At 41.3% G+C, this 24,372-nt stretch overlaps 2 protein-coding genes across 7 annotated transcripts in view; one reads left to right on the top strand and one right to left on the bottom strand.

The window, feature by feature from the left end:
- The window catches only part of DCLRE1C (DNA cross-link repair 1C), a 37,167-nt gene extending 16,094 nt beyond the window's left edge, over positions 1 to 21,073 (bottom strand). The window contains exons 1-10 of one of the 2 annotated variants that reach the window (XM_075857380.1): positions 20,750 to 21,073; positions 16,265 to 16,316; positions 15,293 to 15,377; positions 14,954 to 15,013; positions 13,404 to 13,459; positions 8,413 to 8,514; positions 6,056 to 6,128; positions 4,864 to 5,004; positions 2,551 to 2,652; positions 968 to 1,104 (exon numbers count right to left, since the gene is read on the bottom strand). In XM_075857380.1, coding sequence (XP_075713495.1) covers positions 968 to 1,104; positions 2,551 to 2,652; positions 4,864 to 5,004; positions 6,056 to 6,128; positions 8,413 to 8,514; positions 13,404 to 13,459; positions 14,954 to 15,013; positions 15,293 to 15,377; positions 16,265 to 16,316; positions 20,750 to 20,858 — 917 coding nt within the window. In that variant the 5' untranslated portion in view covers positions 20,859 to 21,073. The remainder of the gene's footprint in view (positions 1 to 967; positions 1,105 to 2,550; positions 2,653 to 4,863; positions 5,005 to 6,055; positions 6,129 to 8,412; positions 8,515 to 13,403; positions 13,460 to 14,953; positions 15,014 to 15,292; positions 15,378 to 16,264; positions 16,317 to 20,749) is intronic. The other variant, XM_075857379.1, reaches the window with a different exon arrangement.
- Positions 21,018 to 24,372, top strand: part of MEIG1 (meiosis/spermiogenesis associated 1) — a 37,164-nt gene continuing 33,809 nt past the window's right edge. The window contains exon 1 of one of the 5 annotated variants that reach the window (XM_075857383.1): positions 21,018 to 21,268. The gene's annotated coding sequence lies outside the window, so the exon portion shown is untranslated. Of the gene's footprint in view, positions 21,291 to 22,238; positions 22,314 to 24,372 lie in introns of those variants that run through there. The other 4 variants (XM_075857384.1, XM_075857381.1, XM_075857382.1 and 1 more) reach the window with 4 other exon arrangements.

Raw genomic sequence — 24,372 nt, 5'->3', positions numbered from 1 at the left:
TACAGCAGGGATGGAGACGGCGGGGGCTCCCTCTGGGAGGGGAATCCTCGGCCATAGAGCGGTTTCCGATCCTAGAGGGAGCTTAGGTGGCACTATCTACAGAGGATTGTGTGTGGCGCTATCTACAGTGGGGAGTGTATTCTGAGGCTCTCAAAGACCTGGCAGACATGAGAGTGCAGCGCAGTTCACAATGAAGCAGCACTGCACTCATTAAAACCTGTTCCAGGCTGTCTACTTTTACATACATGACAACTGCATGGGGCATCGGCAGTTAAAACGTATATAGCCGTATGGCAGTCGTGAAGTGGTTAAATAGGCAATGCTGGGTGACTTTGGGTCAGCAGAATTGTTAATGCAGTTCTGGAGTATAATCCAGGCCGTAACTCACGATCAGTACAAAGTAAGTAATGCAATGTACATACAAAGTGGCAACTTTTTATGTAGATTAAAGATAGACAAACTATAAAATTGTGTCCAAAGGTGACGTACCCTTTAACTCTTATGTCCAGAGAGCTATTAAACCTTTGCGACTAGTATAAAATGTACCCAAACGCTCTCTTTTTATTCTAACCATTATTTTATTTTTTCCCAAGACAAGCTTTCTTTTGGAACCTTATAGAAATGAATATATCTCCATTCCGTAAACCTCATCTAAGTGGAATAAGCATAAAAAGGGAAAAAAACCAAATATTTCCTGGGTTGCTTTCTTCTGCACTCTAATATAATTGGCTTCGCCAATCGTCTGGTTTCCCCATGTATACTGATTATCAACCATGTAGAAAACACCTGGGTTAGTAATGTAAACTCATATGGGCTGCACTCTCTCCTACTGTATTTTGTTTCCATTATGTTTGAAATTGGTTTTGCGCTGATAATGGTTCTTGAATTTCTTTAACCATTTTATACCACACTGTAAAAAACCACTCGTAACAAAAAAAATGGCGATAAATTACATCACGTGACATACCTGACAATAACATTTGTTTTCCTGGTCCTCTCTCCAAACCACATGGTTGATGGTTTGATGCTGATGACACGCAAAGGTACCCCGTCACATGAAAACATTCCACAAGGCAGTCTATTTCCTCGTATAAATTCTTCATTCTTCCAATTAATAAGAAATCATTAAATTAGGTTTACATATTCACTCCTAAATGATTTATCAATGTGAATTTTCTTAGTTATTCACTTTTCCCACATAAAGTGACAATCCAAGAGGTAACATAGACCTCAAGCTCTACTACGGATACAGTACACAAAAAAGCTATGCACCGAGCTATAAGGTCGGGTTCCCACGGAACGGATACGCTGCCTGAAAACTACAGAGCGTATCCGACGTGGAACCCACAGCACATTCAGTCTGTAAAACCGCACCATAATTTTCAGGCGGAATATCCGCTGCAGTAAGCAACGTAGAAATAAAACAAAAAAAGTCCATACTTACCTAGACAGTTGTCATGGTGACTCGTCCTTCCGTGGCTGTCCGGTACAGCCTCCCTGAATGACGCTACAGCCCAGATGTCTGCTGCAGCCTGTGATTGGCTGCATCAGTCACATGGGATGAAACGTCATCCCAGGAGGCCGGACTGGAGGAAGAAGCAGGGTGTTCTGGGCAAGTATGAATTTTTATTTCTGAGTTATGATTTATGCGGTGAAATCGCAACACATGGCTTTGTTGCAGGTTTTGCATCCCCAATTGAATTCAATGGGGTAAACCAGCAACAGGAAAGCAACAAAAAAAACAACACGAATTGACACGCTGCGGATTTAAATTCCACACTGCAGATCAATTAATGTTAACGATGTGTTTTTTTTTCCTGCAGAATGGTCAAGAGATTTTCTTAATCTCATCCACTTGGCTGCTACTGTAAATGCTGTGGAATTTCTGAACAGAATTCCGTTGCAGAAATTCGGCAGCGTTTTACGCTACATCGGAACCCGGCCTAAGAAATATGTTCGCATGCTGCAGATTTGATGCATAAACATCTGCGACTAAAAATCTGTTCCGTACATGTGAACGTGGTGGTTTCTGCAGCAGGTGCATAGATTTCTGCAAGCTCTATTCAGATGAACGGGACAGTCTTAGAAATGTATACAAATCTACCGTGTGTGAAATATACCCCAAGAGTTCTATTTGAATGTATGTTCCACCTTTTTTGTTGCACAAGAACAATTACAAACAGATAACAAGACGACATTTTATTAATAGGAGGTGCAATAGTTGGTGCAGAGATCGCAGTCGTACAAGGTCCCTGTTGCTTAAGAGGACACAAAGTCTCCTCAACCACGTAGGAGAATAGCGATACAATAAAGATTGCACTATCGTGCAGTAATGAACTTTTCACGTTCTAGGTATTTTCATATTCTAGGCATTTTTTTTTAAACTGCTTTTTCCCTTTCAGACATTTTTTCCCATGGATTGTTATGAATTTCCTTAAAAATATGCAAAAGCAAAGAAATAAAATGACAATCTTAGAGTATCCATAATAAAACAAAAAAACATAACTAGTTGAGCAATTAAAATTTGAGAACATTTAGCAATGTATTTACCACTGGATGACGACATGCATGTATCTGTGTCCGCCTGTCTGTGGTCACCTGGCAAAGAATCTCAGGCATGTTCCTGAACATATCTAGCTTATTCACATGAACCTGTCAAAAAGAAGCGTTAATGTGGCTCTGATGAAATGTGCAGAATATATTGTAAATCAAGTCCATTAAGGTGCAAAAAAAAAAAAAAAAAAAAAAGAGACCGACCAAAAAAGGGTACATTAACATAGTCAGTTATCCCTATATAAGACACTAAGGCCTAGTTCACACTAGAGTTTTTTGCAGGTGGAAAAATCCGATTTTGACCTGCCGGCAGAAAACTTGCCAACTTTTTTGCTGCGTTTTAATCACCCACTGCGAAAACCGTTATCTCTGCCTCCCATTGAGGTCAGAGACGGAAACACCTGAAGAGAATGGCATAATGATTGGTTTTACTGCGAGCGCTTTCCACCGCTCGCTGGAAAAAGACGCCTTCGCCTCCCATTGAAATCAATGGGAGGCGTTTTCGGACGTTATTTGGCATGTTTTCCGCATCAATAACCGCGCCCAAAAAACTGTGTGAACAGGGCCTAAAATTGAATTTGGACCAAATGGAACCAAAAACCAACCTACAGACGAGCCCACAACAAACTATTAACCTGGTCTCCACTACCACTATGTACATGATTATTTATACGGTTCTTGCTACCCTACCTTCTTTTCTTCTCACGGTCTTGTCGAGATTGCTAGCACTTACGGGCAAGGCCCGCTTTATTCTGTAAGTTTGCTGAGTAGTGTATTAGACTGTTGTATGTATTCGTTCATACGCTATGTATCAATCCCCCTTATATACTTGTACAGTGCCCTGGAAGTATACGGCATTACATAAATAATAATCCCTTAAGGGGAACCGGTTATCTACATTATGCTGCCCTACATGCTGATTTCAGCAGTCTGCTACTTATGTGATCGCTTTTATGAGAACTTACATTCCTAGAACGGGCAGCGCCGCCAGAGATGAATCCGGCATATTCATGAGCTGCCGCTAGCTCTGCCCATTTTCCACTAGTCCCACTAACTTTCTATTGATTGGCATATGTCTCCCTACTACTGTGCATAGGGAGCCATCTGTCATTCAGTGGCGAGTGGGCGGAGATAGCAGCAGCTCATGAATACGCCAGTTTGATTCATTGTTTTATTTGGAAAAGCCCAACACTAGGAACTTCAAGCCATCAATAAAAAGCATACCAAAAGGTTGGGCAGCAAATATCTAAGTACATTGGATACCGTACTACTGGGATTGGTCCAGCACTGCTAAATAAATTATATCTGTATTCTGTATGTATTGATCTACTGCTCCAGACTAAAGTCTGCATTGTTACTGAAAACTGGACAGGAAGTTGGGACCGTATGAGATGATTTTTGGGAGGAAACGTGAAAATTACTAATTGGCGTCTTCATAATAAATTAGGAATCTTACTGTAATTATACACCAAATCCCATTTAGTAAACACCCATTAAACATATCAAGTCTGACAATAGACCGATGCCAGTCATAAAAACAAGTATATTGGACCCGTCTACTTGTTAAATGGCATTTGTAATGATAATGAGATTATGGGGAGTCATGTTACTCCAGATCTTTCGTTCAGCATGATGAGACTATATAGAATTCTACTGAGGTGTTCATTCATGAAACTATTTCTTACACCTGTAGACTAGTCATGAAAAGGGCTAGGCCAACATGGACCAAATCCAGATGGGTAAGAAAATGTAACCACCCCCTTCCCAATTTGAATTCATTTTTACAGGCGGTAACTCAAATAACAAAAAAGTAAAATATGGAGATGGTTAAAACAAAATCCAGCTGCACAAAACATTCTATCCTCCTGTTCACTCAAATGACTGCCGACAATTACAAGGCGGGATACTTTCTCTTAATACATGCCAATTTAAATGTCTTCTACACAATTCTGTTTGTTAGAAAGGGTGATAAAGATCTACATCCTACTCTGGATTGTGTATTGACAGACACGTCAGATATTCTTTGTATTCCCTCAAAATGTAAGCGTTCTCCACTCCTAAAAAACGAACACCTGATTTAGGACCCCACAACATCCCAATAACAGATCACTTGTAATATTGATCTATTATCCTTATGGTTCAAGGTTAATCTGGTCCCAGATAAAAATAAAAAGAGATAAAATGTAATATTGAATACAATATACTGTACATAAGGAAGAGAGGAGACATCATGGACCACAGTAATAAATAACGTGATCGAGCCATTTACCATGCAATCCTGTTCTTTACAAAAACGGAGCTCCATTTTACCTTTGCTCCAAATTCCTCACTCAGATTTGTGAATAGATACTCATATCCATAAGCTGCTTTGCAGTTAAGCCAGACGACATGGTAAGGACTCAGTGTTATCCAACTACGCACCAACTCCAAAATCCCAATCGAACATTCTTCCTGCAGAAAACAAAAACTAATTTAATTAAAGCTATGGTTACTCAGCCATGTGACATCTCAAAATAACAAGCAATTTTAAATAAAAATCATATGCGATTTGAGTGCAAAATTTCTTCTTTAACTTGTGTAATTTTTGTAATATTGTTGGGCTATCCTTAGGATAGGCCATCACTATCTGATCAGTGGTGGGTCTGATTCTCGAGGGTATTGAAGGGGGCAAAAGCCAGACCCCGATTATGGTCAGGTATTGGGGGCCTAGGAAACTCCATTAGTATTAAAGTCCCGGAAAACCCCTTTAATCCGCGGTCACCCATCACCTTTCCATCCAATTATATTCTAAAGTAATTTACTGTGACATTTAAAGGGGTTTTACATTTATTTGCAAATAAAGCTTAGAGGGCTCTAGTTTCAGCAAATTCATGTTGTTTTTTTGTATAATAGATATACAATCTTCCAATATACTTTCAGTTATCAAGATCTCTGCTTGTTGTTATTCAGTAGGAACATTCATTGTTTACTTCCAGCGGATAAAATTCTGTCCATGGTCATGTGACTTTCTTTAAAAGCTATGTAAACCTTTGAAATAAACTTTATAAAAAAAAAACAAAAACAAAAAAAGCAACCTATTAGTGCGTTTGGTGATACTTTCTAAATACATTTTATTAAAAACTATTTTTACTTTTTGAGATACAGCTGCTTTGTATCCTATATACATACTGTATCTAGCGCTGAGACCTCAATCTATCAGGTCAGCGGCACTGACTGGTTCAGTGTCAGCGGGTCCTGCGATGATCACATCTAAGTTCAGAACGTAGATGTGATAGACACTGAGCGCAGCTTTATCTCAAAAAGTAAACATAAATTTTAATAAAAAGTAGTTCGAAAGTTGCACCAAACACAGACATATTTTATTTAAAAAAAACAAAAAAAATAACAAATTTCAAAAAGGTGTACATAGCCTTTAACAACCGAAAAATCCATATGTATTACTAGCCTAAACTAGCAACATAGTATACAAAAAAAAATTAATAACAACATAACAATGACTTACCCTGCTGGGAATCTGGAAAAATTTGGGGTCGCAGAATGTCGTGTCTAAATAAACACTTTCTATATCTTTAACTCTAAGAGGAAGCAAAAAAAAAATCAATACAATAGATATTTTGTAGAACACTTGAGGCCAGAATAGTTTTGCGGTTGGAGTCCGGATTTAAAAGACTGTTGGGCGACAAATCCAGAGACACTTGAAGTAAACCCCCTTAGTAATGTATAGAGAAATAAAGTCAAATAGTAAGCCCTGTTAATTTTAAAAAGAGGGGTACACCAAGGTTGTATTATCAACATGTAATTTAATGACTATTGTACCCACGCCAGAGAGTTAAACATATGGGTATAAGCGATGCTGCAGTGTTTACATGAAGCGGCGCTCTGTTAAGTGGGTGCCGTTAAGAGAGACATCATTTTTATTTTATTTTTTAATACATTGTATTGAAAATACATCTTAGGCCGGGTACCCACGTAGCGTAATCGCTGCAGAATTTCCACAACGGAATGGTGTGCAGAAATTCCGCAGCATTTACAGTAGCAGCAAAGTGGGTGAGATTTCGGAAATCTCATGCCCACTCTGCGGGAAAGAAATGCAGCATAAATGTTAATAAATTGACTGTTGCAGGTTTTCCCCATTTAATTCAATGGGGATGCAAAACCCACAACAGAAAGCCAAGCTTTGCGACTTTATAGCAGCGATTACGCCGGAAAAAGAAATAATAAATCGCAACTCTGGGGGAAAAAAAAAATCATACTTACCCAGAACGCTCTACCTCTTCCTGCAGTCCGGCCTACTGGGATGACGTTTCATCCCATGTGACCGCTGCAGCCAATCACAGGCTGTAACGTCATCGTAGGAGTCCGGAATACTCGCAGAGAAGACTGAGGGGGTAAGTATGAGCGCTTTCCTTCAAGGCGGAAATTACGTTCGAAGAACCACACCACAATGTGGTGCAATTTTTTGGACGGAATTACTGTGGGTTCCAGGTCGGACACGCTGCGCGATATTTACGCAGCGTATACAACCCAAGTAAAATACTTTTAAAACACACACAAATAAAAAAAAACTGAATTAGAAGGTACAAAAATCATATTATAACCCAATACCCAATATTTTCTGTAATTAGACAGAACTTCATACAATTTTGCATCAAAGCATCATGTTTTGTAACAAAATGTACAGAAATTTATGTTTGAGGTCTAAAAGTCTGACCTAAGCAGAAATTGAGGCGCACAACTCCTACAAATAAAAGTTCATGATGTGCAGAGTTCATACATGTGTCTATATGCACATATCTTCACAGAATCACCAGAACGGAATAGACCAAAAATCTCTGTCACTTAAATGTTTACGGCATCTGGATCAAAGTCAAATGGTCTGACTAAGCGCAGCGGATGGTTACATGTGCAACTGCTCATCTTCCTCACCCCTGTAGTAGAGAACAAACAAAAGAAAAAGAACCCCTCCAAATGTGACAATCAATCCCCTTGGGGTATTTGGAGGCTCTCCAGGGAGAGATAACAACAGGGGGGGGGGGGCCGAAATATCACAGTCTGCTACTCTCCCCTTCAGCGTCCCCCTCCTTTAAAGAGATGCAAAACCAGGAAGTGAAACTCTTCATCCAGCTCCCCGATTTCAAAACGAGCGCAGCACCCTGAATTGTATCATTCGAAAGCTACAATTCTGAGCTTTAATAGGATACCCAGATCTAAGCTCTAGCTCTAAGGCTATGTTCAGACGGTTTATTTTCAGCTGTTTTTTCGGGCCGAAAAACGGCTAAAAATACAGAGCCTGAACGCCTCCAAACATCTGCCCATAGATTCCAATGGGAAAAACTGTGTTTCGTTCCTACGTGGCATTTTTTTACGCGCCGTTTGTAAAAACGGCGCGTAAAAAAATACCTCATAAAAAAAAAAGTGCACATCACTGCTTGAGCAGTTTTTGGAGCCATTTCTCATTGACTGAATAGAAAAACAGCGCCAAAAACGGCCATAAAAAATGCTGCAAAAAACGCAAGTTGCTTAAAAATGGCTGAAAGACAGAGGCGGTTTTCGCTAGAAAACAGCTCCATACTTTCAGCCGTTTTTTTGGTTTAGCATGTGAACATACCCTTATATTCTAGTTGCGGCAAGCATCTAACTTCACGGCGTATTACATACATTCTTGACAGTAAAAGAGTTAAGAAACAATTGTTCCTGTATAATGTATATATTTTAAGGAGTGAGTGCAGAGAGAACCAAATTGAATGGTTCTAGTGGTTCACATCTGGGAAGCTATGCATATCTGAAGTATTTCTGCGTTGGCGGTATACATTACCACACAAGTAAAATAGGTTACCATACTGTATACATGCTGCACACCTGCTTCCTGAATGTAAAAGCTCCATACGAGCTACTTCTCCTTTTGCTAGTCTGAAGTCTCCGGTATAGAGAACAGTTCCATTTTGTCCTTGAAACAAAAACCTGAAAATGAAAAATAATGTCACCTCAGAATCAGCCAACATTCTCAGTACAATGCACAGTGAGCGTGTAAACCATTAGAAAGATTCAAAATCTAAAAAAATTTCACTTCTAATGGCAAAAAAGAGACACATTTTACAATAAAACCATAACACAACCAATTAAATGGTTAGGACACGCACGTCAATATAGGCCTGATCTACAGTTCCTTCTCGCATTCAATCGACTGCAAATGATTTTCATCCTCTATATAATCTGCAACTTTCTTCCTGTCCTTTTCTATTTTGTGTTATCAGACTGTTTTCAATGCGAAATAAAAAAATGTGTATCCAGGTCTCAGCAAGGAACTGAACTACGGTTTAAAAAAAAAAAAAATATATATATATATATATATATTTTTTTTTTTAAATATCCTTTTTATTATCAGTTTTCACATTTTCTTACAAACATTTCACGTAAAAGTTACATCATGAGTGCGCAGCACTCTACTGTCATGAGTTAAATTCAACATAACACATAAACATATAAACATATGAACATGGCATAATTGTCTATCTTCAGATGAACCGAAAGCATGACTTCCCCCAACCTCGACACGACCTAGGTCATTAATAAGTTTCTACTCATCCTTTTTCCCCCAGCTGATTCAGAGTTGCAACCCCCCTAAAGTGCCTGCCAAGAGTTGTGTACAATACCACTTTGTGTACTGGAAGGGCCTAACAATTTCCGCTATTTCGGCTGCTGTACATTGCGATTCTATGAATGTTTGCCACTTATCAAATAGCTTCTTGGTTCCCGTTTCCTTCCGCCTTTCCACCTCCACCCTCTCAAGAACCAATAACTGTTTCAGCCGCGACACAATCATTTCTAATCCCGGCATGTCTGCCTCTAGCCATTTACTCAGGAGGCATCTCAAGGCTACCAGTAGAACAGTGTGCACCAGCACGGGAGGTGATCTCACTCCTTGAACACCCTCTTCCTCCGGCGGCCGCGCCTGATGGAATAGTAGCGCTTGCGGCGTCATTGGGAGATTCGTTTTCCAATGGTCCTCAATATATTTCTGTACCATCCCCCAAAATCGTTTCGTATGTACACACCCCCACACTCCATGCCACAAATTCGTCAGTGGTGTATTGCACTTGGGACAACTTGTAATGCGGTCAGGGAAAGATTGTGAAGGCAGAATATTAAAGCCATATATAGCTGCATGCATCAACTTAAAATAGGTTTCCCTCCAGCTCTCATTTATCACACTCTTCCGTACCGTCTCCCAACCCCCCAGTATGATCTCTCCTATACCTGGATCCTGAGTCCACCGTTCCCAGCTTTTAAAACTAATCATTGATTGCGGCCGAACAAAACCATCTCTCAATGCTCCATACAGCCCTCGAAATGGTCGCCCGCCCAGTTGTTGGACCCATGACCTCATCCAGAGTGTGCGAGGTAGCTTCCTTACTCAAATCCCTGAGCCTGGAGGTGCAAAATGCTCGTACCTGAAGTACTTGCAAAAAATTGACCCTCCCTGCTATGTGTCTGAGTTTAGTGGTGATTTCCTCCCCAGTTAACCACCTCTTTTCCTCTGTGTGCATAAGATCCCCTGCATTTCCCATGCCTACCCTCCCCCATGAGGCAATTCCGTCCCCCTTGTCTATTCCCGGTAAAAACTCTGGATGTCCGCTTAACGGCATACATTTCGAGACCAGGTGAGGCAGCCCAAACTGTTTACGTACCACTTTCCAAGCTAGAACTGTATCTCTCAATACAATGGAGGTTTTGAGACGGCACGGAAGAGAAGCAACTCTACAATGTAACAAAGCTTTTAGGTTCCAGGGTGAGGCATACTCCCCTTCCAGATCTAAGTTGGAATAATTGCTTGTCTCATGAAGCCAATCTACTACATGGCGAAAAAGACAGACCACGTTATAACCCCTGACATTCGGAAAGTTCACACCCCCTTCTTGTTTACCCATCATAAGCTTGGTAAGTGCTATGCGCTGCCTTTTTCCTGCCCATATAAATTTAGTGAATGAAGCCGTCAGTTTCGAGACATCCACATGCTTCAATAATAGAGGAAGTGTTTGAAAGGGGTATAGCAATCTGGGGAAACTAACCATCTTAATCAGATGGCATCTTCCCAGGAGGGACAACGGCAATTGGCCCCATCTAGTGAGTTCCGCTTGTATTTTTTTAATTAACGGGGGATAATTTAGGCCATACAGAGTGGTGCCCTCCCTATTTTGATACCCAGATAAGTAATGGAGTGCTCAACCGGTGATATCCCACAACCCAAGGATTGCCAAAAGGTCTTAGGCAATGGCCTGCCCAACTCCAGCAGTTCGCTCTTAGCTATGTTGACTTTATATCCTGAACATTGTCCAAATTCCTGTAAAAATTGAAAAACCTTCCCTAAATGCTCTTGAGGATTCGACATAAAAAGTATGACATCATCAGCGAACAGGGCTAATTTCACTGCACAAGACCCTACTTGAATGCCTCTGAACATATCCGATTCCTCCAGGTATCTAGCCATAGGTTCCAATGCCAGATTGAATAACAGGGGTGATAGGGGGCAACCCTGTCGTGTTCCTTTATGTAATTGGAAGGGATCTGATAGGAACCCTGAGGAGTGAACACGTGCTTGCGGGCTATTGTAGACTCCCTTCAGGAAGACCCGGAAGTCTCCCTGAATGTTCATTTTGTCTAGCACCATCCCCAGCCATTCCCATTGTATGTTATCAAAGGCTTTCTCTGCGTCTAGCGCTAAAAGTGCCGGCCTGGTACCTGGCTGGAGATCATGCCTGACTGTTTCTAGCACCGTCAACACCTTGCGTAGATTTGTCACTGCTGCCCTGCCCTTTACAAAGCCTACTTGGGACTTTCCCACCAGTATGGGTAGATACATAGCCAGCCGATTAGCCAGAATTTTTGTGAGCAATTTCTGATCTTGGTCTATCAGCGAAATGGGATGGTACGCCCCCGGGTCAAGAGGATTCTTCCCCTTTTTGGGTAGCACCTTTATATGCGCTACTGTAGCCTCTGCTGGTAAAGCCCCCGTGCCTAGTAAAATATTATAGTATGCCACCAAGGTAGGACTGATTTCCTCTCTCAGAGATTTAAAAAACTCCCCTGTGAATCCATCCGGACCCGGGGCCTTTCCGTTAGATAAGGTCTTAATGGCGCTCCAGATTTCCTCTAATGTAATCTCTGCGCTCAAGTGACCATTTTGCTCCTGGGTGAGCCCTGGCAGCTTCACCTTCTCCAAAAATTCCCTCCCTTTTTGGGGATCTATGGGTGTTTCTGAGTAAAGGGCTTGGTAGTACTTACTTAATATGGTATTGATTTTTTTTGGGTCTGAAGTAGGAGTTCCATTTGATTCGTTAAGTGTTGATATGTGCGACGGTGCATACCTCCCTTTTGCTAATCGCGCTAATAATTTGCCCGCTTTATTGCCGAAACGCATTAAATCGGCATCAAATTGGGACCGGTAAATCCTTTTTTTTTTTTTTAAGGCATACCTACAAAAAAAAAAAAAAAATAAGGAAAATTGATATATGTAGAATCTGTGTCGTCTTTCTTCTTGTAAGTGCAGCTGTTTTCGCTTCAGACTACTCTAGCCTTTAGTTTTGAACACAAGAATCTGCGTCCTGACGGCCATGTTAGTTCCCATAGGGCTAATATTTCGGTCACCGGTCTATAATTGTATGTAACCATTACTGGATTTTGCTTCAATTATCATCCTTGCCAGTTCTCCCTGGATACCAATTACTACAAGACAACACTCTCATTCCTCTCACTATGCAAAGACAACACCGACCAAATCGATGCCTGTAGCTACAAAACTCAGGGCTGTGTGCGACCTTTACGTTTAGTCGTTGTCAATCAGTATAGATTGAGATCATAGCTCAAAAGGTGGCCGACGATGGCAAATAGAAGAATGCATATGACTAATCTTTTGTCAGCAACCTGTGGCTATCCAGCTTTTTAACTACAACTCACAGCATTGCATGAAAGCTACACCCTGTCATGGCATGCCAGGACTTGTAGTTACACAACAGCTGGAGAGCCAAAGGCTGCTACCCCTGATATAAATGTATAAGGTCAACCCATAAATTGTTAAATACACAGAAAAAAACATGAGCACAAAGCACACACTGTAAAATATCCAGACAGTCATTGATAGCTCCTACACAGCAGGTAGGGATGTTGGGAAATGTAGTTCAGTGATGAGTGCTGGCTGGATACTTCGATTATTTCACATATGTCAGTGGATAATGTAGCTTAGGACAATAGAAGACGTCTTCCTGCTTTACACACATGCCTGTACTTCACTGTCACTAAACCATTGCTACAACACAACACAACACCTGCAACATCAACTGTTTATTGTGGTTCTATGTAGACATGTCCCTTGCTGAAAAAGAGTAGCTAAAATGAGGTTCTCATTGGGGGCCTCTTCCTGTTTTTACCGCTAACGTTAACTCAACTGACAGAGGGTATGGCGACTGCATTCATATGAACATACTAAAAACATTTATGGTATACATTGTTGATGGGTTTACGGTTGAATACCTCTTTAGCCAAGCACTGCACGTTTTTTCAGAGAAGATAAAAAAATAAATAAAGGAAACCGAATGCCCCATCTATCTCAGATTTGAAGCTTTTTTTTCCAACAGATATAAATGAGGAAAACTGCCCCGCAGTATACTGAAAGTGGTGGCCTATAACATTTTAAGTTAGCACCTTTCTAAGACAGGTTGGAACAAAGCAATGACTGCATTGGTTTTTACAGCAATCATCATCATTACTTTTCCCTTCCATTCCTTTTTTTTTTCCCCATCTTAATGTGGTCTACACACATCAAACATAGTAATAAGGATTATAGTGTATATTACATGACTGAACCTGGACAATGACCCGCTGGTAAGAGTGTGATCAAAACATCTTCTTTCTGTAAAATAAACAGATATATTTGATGATAGGTAGATAGGTATGAGATAGGTAGATAGATAGGAGATAGGTAGATAGATATGAGATAGGTAGAACCAACTATAACATAGCCCCCAACCCTGGGGTGAGGCCGCCTATTGCTGCACAGCAGATTTTAGGCACAGGCCTCATATGCTTAATAGAAAATGCAAGCCTAACACCCAAAACTCTGTGTGAACAAGGCCTAAAAAATGCAAATAGTTTGACCACTGACCCGCCCTTGGAGAAAATATATGTCTACTGGGAATTTATACAACCACATCCACACGTGGCCAGAAAAAATAAAAATAAATTATTTGTGCGAATTCATGGCATGCTACAGATTTTAAAACTGCCGTCACAGATTTTCCCCAGGGGTTTGTAAGAATGAAATACACAGCAAAATCCGCATATAACATATGCAGATTTTTCCACCATGGCTGGCCTTGGTCTGTGGGTGTGTTTTGAAATGAATCGGATTTGCCATAGGCAAATCTGACCCGTATTTGCGGCAGGATACACGGCAGTAATCCGAGGCTTGCAGTTTGCAGATCAATAATTAATCGGCCGGCTTTTTTGTGTAGGCACGTGGATTTTGACATGGAATCTGTGTGAAATCCGACCCATGTGAACATAGCCTTACAGTTCTGCTCCTAAGCAGCCAATAATCTGAAGGCCTCAGAGGAGCCCAAATAAAGTACACATTCATTTTTACAGGTACCCTTTAAAAATATTTCTACAAAAATGTAACAACCAAAAGTATAAAAATTAAAGTAGTTGGCAACTCAGATGAGAATTGCACTTCCAGGATGTAACTGCAGGATTCTTCTTGGATTCTATTTACCGACAGAAACGGGGTAGGAGGACATTTGTCCCAACATTCCTTTCCTCCATATGTGACCAAAAGAACCATTCTAAATTGGGAAACCTTATAAAGGCGGACTGATCATTATCTGCTGTCAATACAAAAATATTGTTGACAACAATTTGAAACGATGGGAAACAATTAAGTATATGTATGCAGTATTGGCAAATGGGTTCCTCCTATTGTTTATATATCTGTTTATACCTATTTTATTCATACTAGTAAAAGTTATATTTTAGTACTCCGGATCTATTTTTTTCATTATTCTATTACTACGGAGAAGTGAATTAACCATTATCCAGGTGGGGGATATATAACACCACGAAATATACAAATTTTCTGGATTCTCCATGTAAAGTTTTGCCAGTATATGGCTATGTTCACACATCGTGATTTGATGCAGGTTTTGGTGCAGATTTTGATATAGATTTTTGAGCCGAAGCCAGAAGTATATCTAGAAGGAAGCAGAAGCATACGTTCCTCCTTTGTGTTTCTAATTCGTTTTGAAACCACTTTTGGTTCTGGCTAAAAAATTAGCATAAAAATCTGAAACAAATTGCAACGTGTGAACACAGCTTATAAGTGTATAACAAGAGGTCAAGCAATACTCACATCATCAGTAGATTCATCAATCAAAGAAATCTGCGTTGGGGTATCCACCTCAATTGCTCTCTGAATATCAAAACAAAAGCAAAATAATGTAAAATGAGAGTTCAAATACTGAAGGTATGGCCCTTTTTTAAGGTGTTTTTCTCCATTGAGCTTTCAATATAACTTAAAAATGTTTGGAAAAACGCTTGTACAAAAAGACAATTAGACCCGCCCACTAAATTCGCATGTAAAAAACACCATAAAAAAAACGCTTAAAGTGCAGGTGTTTGTTAGATGCATTTTAAAACGTCACAAAAAATCCTGTGTGAAAGAGGCCTAATGATGAAGAGGAACACTTACAATGCGCTTTTCCCAGAATGCATACTTTGGGCTTGTTAGCAGCAATTCCTTTGTGACTGGAGAACAGTACAGGAAAACTTTCAGGCTGTCAAATATAAAGCAAAAGAAATAAAAAAAATTATTCTTAAGCCCATTGCAGAAAACAATGTATCACTAATTCTGTCCACTTGCATACAAAGTAGTTACACATGATCTGGCCATGAACTGCAAAGATGTGTTGCATCACCATATGACGAAGTATAAAACACTATTCAAACCTTTTATAGTTTCTCATACGTTGCGTCGCTGGAAATGCTGCTCAAGTGGGATGTCTGGTTTGCATACCTAAGGCTGGATTCACACGAGCACATTACGTCCGTAATGGACGGAACGTATTTCGGCCACAATTCCCGGACCGAACACACTGCAGGGAGCCGGGCTCCTAGCATCATAGTTACGTACGACGCTAGGAGTCCCTGCCTCGCTGCAGGACAACTGTCCCGTACTGTAATCATGTTTTCAGTACAGGACAGTAGTTCCACGGAGAGGCAGTGACTCCTAGCATCGTACATAACTATGATGCTAGGAGCCCGGCTCCCTGCACTGTGTTCGGTCCGGGATTAGCGGCCGAAATACGTTCCGTCCATTACGGACGTAATGTGCTCATGTGAATCCAGCCCAAGGCCCCATGCACGCGACCTTAGAATTCATCCGTAATTACGGACCCATTCACTTCTTTTGCCCACGGGAAGGTGTCCGTGCCGTAGAAAGGCTCAGCAAATAATAGGACATTTCCTATTTTTTGCTTTTTACGGACCGTGCTCCCACACTTTATATGCGGGTGGCTGTTCGCAGCCGTCTGCGCCCATAATCATGGAGAGTGATTACGGGCACGGCCGTGTGCAGGGGGCCTAAAACTGTAAGATCCATGTACTTCATGTTTTAGTATTAAGGCATGCAGATAGAAAATGTATATGAAATAATTTACCATACCAGCACTGCAGTCTTCGTTTCAAGAGAGGACCACGTAGTCCTTTCATATGATCTTTAGAAAGGAAAAAGAAAGGTGTTATATATAAAACTGGGACTAAAAATAAGGCCCCATGAACAAGACCGTAAAAATCATCCGTAATTACAGACCCATTTACGGGAAGGTGTCCGGGCCGTAGAAATGTACCACAAAAGATAGGACATGTCCATACTTTTGCTTTTACGGGCCATACTTCCATACTTTGTATAAAATGTGGGTGGCTGTCCGCAGCCATCGGTGGCCGGCCGTGCCCACAATCGCAGCCCGTGATAACGAGCACGGCCGTGGGTATGAGGCCTAAACTAAGCACCCAAAATGCAAAGAATGGAGACCTCACTGATAAAATTTACAAAAGAATTTGTTGTATGGAAAGTTACCCTTTAAATTGATTTTAAAGGCATTTTCCATTTAAAGATAGGATGGCACGACCATTTGATTTCTTGTAGGTTTATTATTACTTGTTCGACTTTTTCTTTTGCCGTCCATGTGTCACGGACTCCGCATTATCACTTGTAATGATTTTTTTCTATTAGAAAGTGTCCTTCTTTGTGGACCTGTGGGTCCTAAGCGAATGCTTTATAGTTTTCATTTGTTTGATACTGTAATATGTAGTTTTGAATAAAAAGATTGGACAATAAAAAAATAAAAAAAAAGGGTTGGGCAGGACTACAATTTGTAGTATATTATACATGTAGTTATGCATTCCTTGTTCATGGATGTGCTACAGGTTGTGTCCGAATCACTACAAATAATACATTAAACAATGCAAGCACAAAGTATGATCACTTCAGTAAAACAGATTGAGGCCTCATGCACACGACCGCAGCGGTGTGCACAGTCCGTGATTACGGCACAGACAGCCCGAGAAGTGTCATCCGTGGGCCGTCCGCAATCACGGACTGTGCACACACACAAGAGTGCATTGAGTTTAATGAGCCCAGACTCAAATCGCTGCACGTTTAACGTCATAACCTATTTTTTTTGCGGTCGGCGCTCCGGTCAATGCACCGACCGTGAAAACCATGGTCGTGTGCATTGGCCCATAGGATATAATGTTCCCTATACTATCCGCAATTGTAGCTCCGCCATTGTGGATGGTATGCAGACGAAAATGCACGGACGTGTGCATGGGGCCTTATTAGTCTCAGGAATATCGTATGGGCAGTTTTAGCTTTAACCTCTTTTCTGCATTCTGCTGGTGGGAGGTTAGTAAAGGCTTTCTCCAAGAGGTGTTACAGATGCCACATAGTGAGGGTATGTTCACGCGACTTATTTTCAGGCTGATTTTTGAGCAGAAAATACTCTTTTTACACTCCAAAATACATTTAAAATGAGCCTGCAAACCGTTTGCCATTGATTTCAATGGGAAATACACTGTGCTGTTCACATGAGGTGTATTGTTACGCTGCTGAATTTAAAAAAAAACCCTGTAAATAAAAGGAGCATGTCACTTCTTGAGGTGTTTTTGGAGCGGATTTTAATTGACACTATGAATAACGCATCAAAAAAAGCAGCAAATGAAAAAAAACAACAAAAAACTTAATTTTCAACTTCAAAAAATACCTTGAAATCAGAGGCCGTTTTCCCTTGAAAACATTTTGTACACGTGAACATAACATAAGGCCTCCTTCACACACAAAATGGCAATTTAGACTGCTTAAAAAACATTTGCGTTGTTAAAATGTAGTATGCGTTCAAAGTGGCTTTTTTGTTGGCGTTTGTTATTTGGTGTCATTTTGTACATGCTTTTTTTTTTATGGCGTTTTTGAAGTCCTATAGGGAAGCCTATGGGAAAAACACCTGAAAAAAACACCATACCCAGGGAATGCTGCATTTAAAAAAATGCCGCTGACCACAAAATTGGCTCAAAATGCCACAAACTAAAATACAGTTGTATGTAGTGTTTTTTATATTACACTATAGACCCTAATGTAACATCTAGCCGCACTAAAAAACGGCCCAAAAACCGCAGCAAAATGGTGTGTGTGTGTGCGTGAATACAGCCTAAGCAAACTATTTGGGATATTCTACACGTATAGTAGCAATGTTAGGGAAACCGGTCAGTAGGTTTGGAGCCACTAAACAACCAGCATGCTGTTATACAGCTGGGTTTTAGTGTTCCAAACCGGACTACCTCACAAACGTCAGTTTTGGGAATAGTTAACTAACCTACAACTTACGAAGAGGAGCGGCATCAGGCGCATGAGCATTGCCGAGGACAGGTAAACTGCGCATGCGCAGTAATGCAAGGTGTACTGCTCTAGGTTTCGTGTGCATAATGCGCATGCGCTTGACGTCGCTGGACTCCTCGATAAGGCACTATTCACATCACGTTAAGGGCTTCCGTCTGAGGTATATGTCGGGAAGACCCCCGACGTATACCTCCAACAAAAAGCTCAAACGTATCCCACTGTATGGCATACAGTGGGATACATTGCCCGGGGGCCGGCCCTGGCAAAACTACTGACGTCACTGTGCATTTATGGACAGTGACTTCAGGAGTTCCCTCTCGCTGGATTCGGCGAGCAGAGCTTCAATCAGCTGATGTTCTGCATGGGGACTCCGCATAAGTGGCATCAGTCACCCATAGGCTTCCATGTTAAAAAACGTATAGTGTGTGGTATACGTTTTTGCTGCGGGATCCCTCAGCATGGAATAGCGTAGTCTACTACACTACTCCACCTTGCAAAAAAAAAAAAGGTATACGGACGTACACCAGACTGACGGAGGCCAAAATGACACTTTTTTGTTCTCCGTCAGGATAATGGAGCCCTATGGACATGTTTATCTTGTACGTCGGGAGCTTTCCCGATGTACAAGGTAAGAGTAGTGCCTTTGCGTGATGTGAATGGGGCCTAAGGCGTGGACAATTGAAAATTTATACAAACGTGTACCATTTTCTGTTTACGTCTGTTTTTTATAGTGTGTACGATTTTTTTTAAAGTGAACACTGATAGGACAAAAAAAAACACTCCATAATACGGACTTACTGTATGTAAATGGATACAAACGTATAGCATAACGTTTGTATACGTTGACTATTGAGATAAATGGTAAAAAAAACGTTACGTCTCGTATATGTTATTTTGAAGTACAGAATAGCATAGCAGACTGCGCTTTTCAGTACTTTCCAAAAAAACAGTATCCCAACGTAAACCATGACAAACAGACCAAACGGATGCTATTTTGGTCTAGGTTTAACCCATTATAGTCTATGTATACACCAAGCTACACATTTCAATACTTTTTTAGTTTTTAAAAAAGTATATGCCTGGCGGATAGCACAAACGCGATGTGAAGTTGTAATTTATTAACTATTCCCTAAACTTACGTTTTTGGGATAGATGTGGAACACTAAACTCTAGCTGCATAATGGCATACTGGTGGTTTAGTGGCTCCACACCTACTGACAGGTTCCCTTTAAGGAATAAACCATGCTGGTCTGCTAGAAGATTAGAAGGACCGTCTATGATGGATGACATGTCTGGTCTAGTGAATAATTAAACTTCCCATAAAAGTCGCAATTCTGTAGTATCTTTTCATAGAACTCTACATTGTACTGTTCCTCTGTTATTCCTCCTACAAATGTATGAATGGAAAACTGGGTGTTACTAGTTATGGAGTTATGGGTGTGTCCTTACACAGTCTGACACTGTCCAATCAGTGCTCAGTCATTGACTGTGTAGGGACACACCCCTTCCACAAGGGGAATGGAAACACCCAGTTGTCAATTTATTCATAACTTTCTAGGAGGTATAAAAGAGGAACAGCACAACATATAGTTCTAAGAAAAGATGTTCCAGAATTGTGATTTTAGGAGGAAAACAAGAATTTACTAAAACAGACATGTCAAGAGAGGTGACAAATGCTCTTTAAAAGGCTATTTCTATCTTAGACATTTATGGTACCCTATCTACAGAGCATGGACCCGTATTTATCAGATATTCATGACACATCCTGTAGATATGCCATCAATTTCTAAAATAGGAAAACCCCAACAGAACGGGTCTGGGTATCGGACCCCGCACCGATGATATACTGTTGTCGTGGACAACCCCTTTCAGTGCTTATGTAAACAAACTCTGAAAAAACGGTTTGAAGGGTACAGATCATTTAAAGTAAAACTAAACCTATACCAGCATCTTATATTAGGAAGCCGCACTATTATATTTCACATGTCTGTATTATAGAAACGCCTCTGGAGTCATCAGACCAGGAGACTTACGAGATAAAGTAATGATCACCAGGGCAGTCAGATTTTTGGACTTTCGGTCAGTGATCCCTATGAAAAACTATTTTTTTTTCTAGTCTGGATTGACTGATAACAGGGAGCACAAGACTGAAATGGGAACGAGTAGTGTGGTCCTGCGGTCTATGAAGGTTTCGGAGCTAGTTCTTGTGTAAGTAATAGGTGAAAAGGTGCTCTATGGACCGAGGACACTTCTTACCCTTGTGGCAGTGGGACAGGAAATAAGCTTTAGCGGAGAGATTCTCTCTGTCAAACCTGTCGATAGATATGGAAGGATATTCCTTCATCCGGCCCTGGAAGGAGCTCATAGTATCAGCACAGGCACTGACAAGCTGCGACTGTCCGTGGAGACCGGAATTACCGGAAGAGACACACAGCTGCACATCATGTTATTCCAAGGCCGGCATTGCCAGCCAATCACTGCTCTTCTTTCTGGACTTAGCAGCCAATCAGATGCCAACTTCACAAGAACGCTGTATTATCATGCTGTACTGAGGAGAGACTGGCGCTAGGCGTGCTCCTCCCAGGGAAACATGACAACATCCAGGGCTTCACCTCCCTGGCTCCGCCCATAAACTTTGGGCAAGCATTTTTGGTCTCTTGTAAGGACGCAGCGCGTCAGTTGTTGCTAGGATACCGTATAGCTTGCAACTGCCGCTGATCGGTTCTTTTGGGTAAGGAGGCGACACGAATATTTCCCGGACACGAAAGTTTCCAGGTGGACGATGTACCCAATGGCGGTCAGGTTTACTCTATTCATAATCTTTAACAAACATGCACATGGGTAGTAGGATAGGGTAAACGTTATTTTCAGGACTGCAAGGTGACTAGACACAAAGATTCGGAAATCATCATACAAATGCAATGCACATAACTACAATGGACACATAGTTACTTGAAAAAAGACTCATGCCATCAAGTTCAACCTTTCTCAGACCGATTATACACCATTGCTAAATTATTTATAACCTTCAATGTTATTTGGGGCCTGTTCACATCAGTGTTGGCTTTCCGTTCCAGGGTTCCGTCTGAGGTTTCCGTTGGGTGAACCCCGCAACGGAAAGTCAAACTGAAACCACAGCTTCTGTTTCCATCACTATTGGTATCAATGGTTACGGAAACATTGCTAATGGTTTCCGTGCGTCACCATTCCGGCAGGTTTCCGTTTTTCCGACTGAATCAATAGCGCAGTCGACTCAGCTATTGATTCCGTCGTTAAAATGGAAACCTGCCAGAATGGTGATGAACGGACACCATTAGCGATGTTTCCGTCTCCATTGATATCAATGGTGACGGAAACGGAAGCTGTGGTTTCAGTTTGACTTTCCGTTGCAGGGTTCACCCGACGGAAACCTCAGACGGAACCCTGGAACGGAAAGCCAACGCTGGTGTGAACAGGCCCTTATCTACATGTGTTCTACTATTACTGCCGCCTAGGTGCATTTCGTGACATTTATTAACTTTAGAGGCAGGGGAGGGTTCTTCCTGGTTCTCCTGAATTGGTTGTTAAAATACAGCCGGTGCGCGGAATCATGGAGAAACGGGATCAAGAATCGGCCCCTCTGCACTCAATTGAACAGTCTTCTTAGCGCTGGCAAGGCAAGGGAACTATCAGTTCCCTGCCTCACCATTCGGCGCCTTACCTCTGATGCAGGTGGCACAATGAATGGCATCCTCACCTTCCTGCGTCTTTGCACTGGAGCAAGTCTGGCCAGAAGAGACCAGGCCTGCATCACTGGAGGATGGCGTGGGATCGAGCACAGGTAAATATGCAAAGAATTTTTTTTCTTTTCAGTTGGTAGTGTGAGTGGCATTGCCTACAGTAGGCTCTATGTGAAGCACTATCTACTGAGGCATTGTGAGTGGCATTATTCACAGGGGGCATTGTGTGTTGCTTTATTTTACATTGTGTGGTACGATTGCACTCAGGGACACAGTGTGTGGTGGTATATTCATGGGCACAGTGTATGGTACTATTATATTCAGTGGCACAGCGCATGGTACTATTAGGGTATGTTCACACGAGGTCATTACGTCCGTAATTGACGGACGTATTTCGGCCGCAAGTACCGGACCGAACGCAGTGCAGGGAGCCGGGCTCCTAGCATCATACTTATGTACGACGCTAGGAGTCCCTGCCTCGCTGTCGGACAACTGTCCCGTACTGATTACAGTACGGGACAGTTGTCCGGCAGCGAGGCAGGGATTCCTAGCGTCGTACATAAGTATGATGCTAGGAGCCCGGCTCCCTGCACTGCGTACGGTCCGGTACTTGCGGCCGAAATACGTCCGTCAATTACGGACGTAATGACCTCGTGTGAACATACCCTTACATTTAGAGGTGCAGTGTGTGGCACCCTGAGAATTTTGGTACTATATTTAATCACTGAGCTTGGTTCTGCTGCTGTATTTATGTACTGAGATTTGTTCTGGTGCTGTATATATGTACTGAGCTTGGTTCTGGTGCCATGGGTAAGACTGTTATTTGGTATTCAGACACTGTGCCATGGGTAAGACTGTTATTTGGTATTCAGGATATGTTGTATTTTGTACCTCTGTGTTCATGTGACTGGCATTGTCCAGCCCCTTCACCTACCATACCTTGTGTTTGGTGGGTGATAGCCTGACATGTGCTACTAACACATGTCATCATATGTTTGTGAGCTTTACCTGGGCTATCACATAAGTGACTACCCTATCAGTATTTCAAGTAAAACTCTTATATACATTTTCTATATATACATCCATTGCCTCGTTTCTTGCCATATATGTATTACATGCATATTATCATTTCAGAGAAGTAGCAGAGAGAATATGGTCCAGCGCTTGGTTAGAGGTAAAATAGAAAAAATATTTTCCAAGTTTAATTAAGTAGCGTTTAAAAAGTCCATTGTAGTATGGTCTCGGTGTGTTGGTAGAAGGAAAGGATGATCCTGTTTAGCCTACGCGTTTCGGACGAGGCACCGTCCTTAGTCTACGGTGCCTCGTCCGAAACGCGTAGGCTAAACAGGATCATCCTTTCCTTCTACCAACACACCGAGACCATACTACAATGGACTTTTTAAACGCTACTTAATTAAACTTGGAAAATATTTTTTCTATTTTACCTCTAACCAAGCGCTGGACCATATTCTCTCTGCTACTTCTCTTCCTGCATCGTGTGCCGACACGAAAAAGATCCAGGCGCTGACAGCGACACCCAATCCTTGTGCCAGGTGAGCTGGAGAACTTCTCCCTTTGTTTCCTACTATCATTTCAGACTTATGCTGTCTGATTTCCATCTTCACACACTGTGGTCGCTATCATCTCTGTAACTTTTTTATATAATAGTTTTTATGTATTTGTACGCAATAAAATGTATACATTTTATAGTAACTAGTTGTATATTGACACCTTTGTAGGTTATTATTATCAATGATGAGTCATTACCAATGACCATATATCGGGCCTATATGTTCCTTTCCTCCTTTTGATCATCACTGTGATTATATTATGCACAAGTGTGAAGTGCGGCTTTATGTTTGTACTCCTTGTAGGTTTGGTTCTGGTGTTGTATATATGTACTGAGCTTGGTTCCGGTGCTGTATATATATGTACTGAGCTTGGTTGTGGTGCTGTTTTTATGTGCTGAGCTTTGTCCTGGTGCTGTGTATATGTACTGAGCTTTGTTCTGGTTCTGTATATATGTACTGAGCTTAGTTCTAGTACTTTATGTTCTAAGCTTAATTCTGGTGCTGTATAAATGTACTGAGTTCGGCTCTGCTGCTGTATTTATGTACTGAGCTTTGTTCTAGTGCTGTATATATGTACTGAGCATAGTTC

Source organism: Rhinoderma darwinii, chromosome 3, assembly GCF_050947455.1.
Source record: "Rhinoderma darwinii isolate aRhiDar2 chromosome 3, aRhiDar2.hap1, whole genome shotgun sequence".
In the NCBI taxonomy this organism is placed as follows: Eukaryota; Metazoa; Chordata; class Amphibia; order Anura; family Rhinodermatidae; genus Rhinoderma; species Rhinoderma darwinii.
This window is presented reverse-complemented; position numbering and strand designations above follow the sequence as displayed.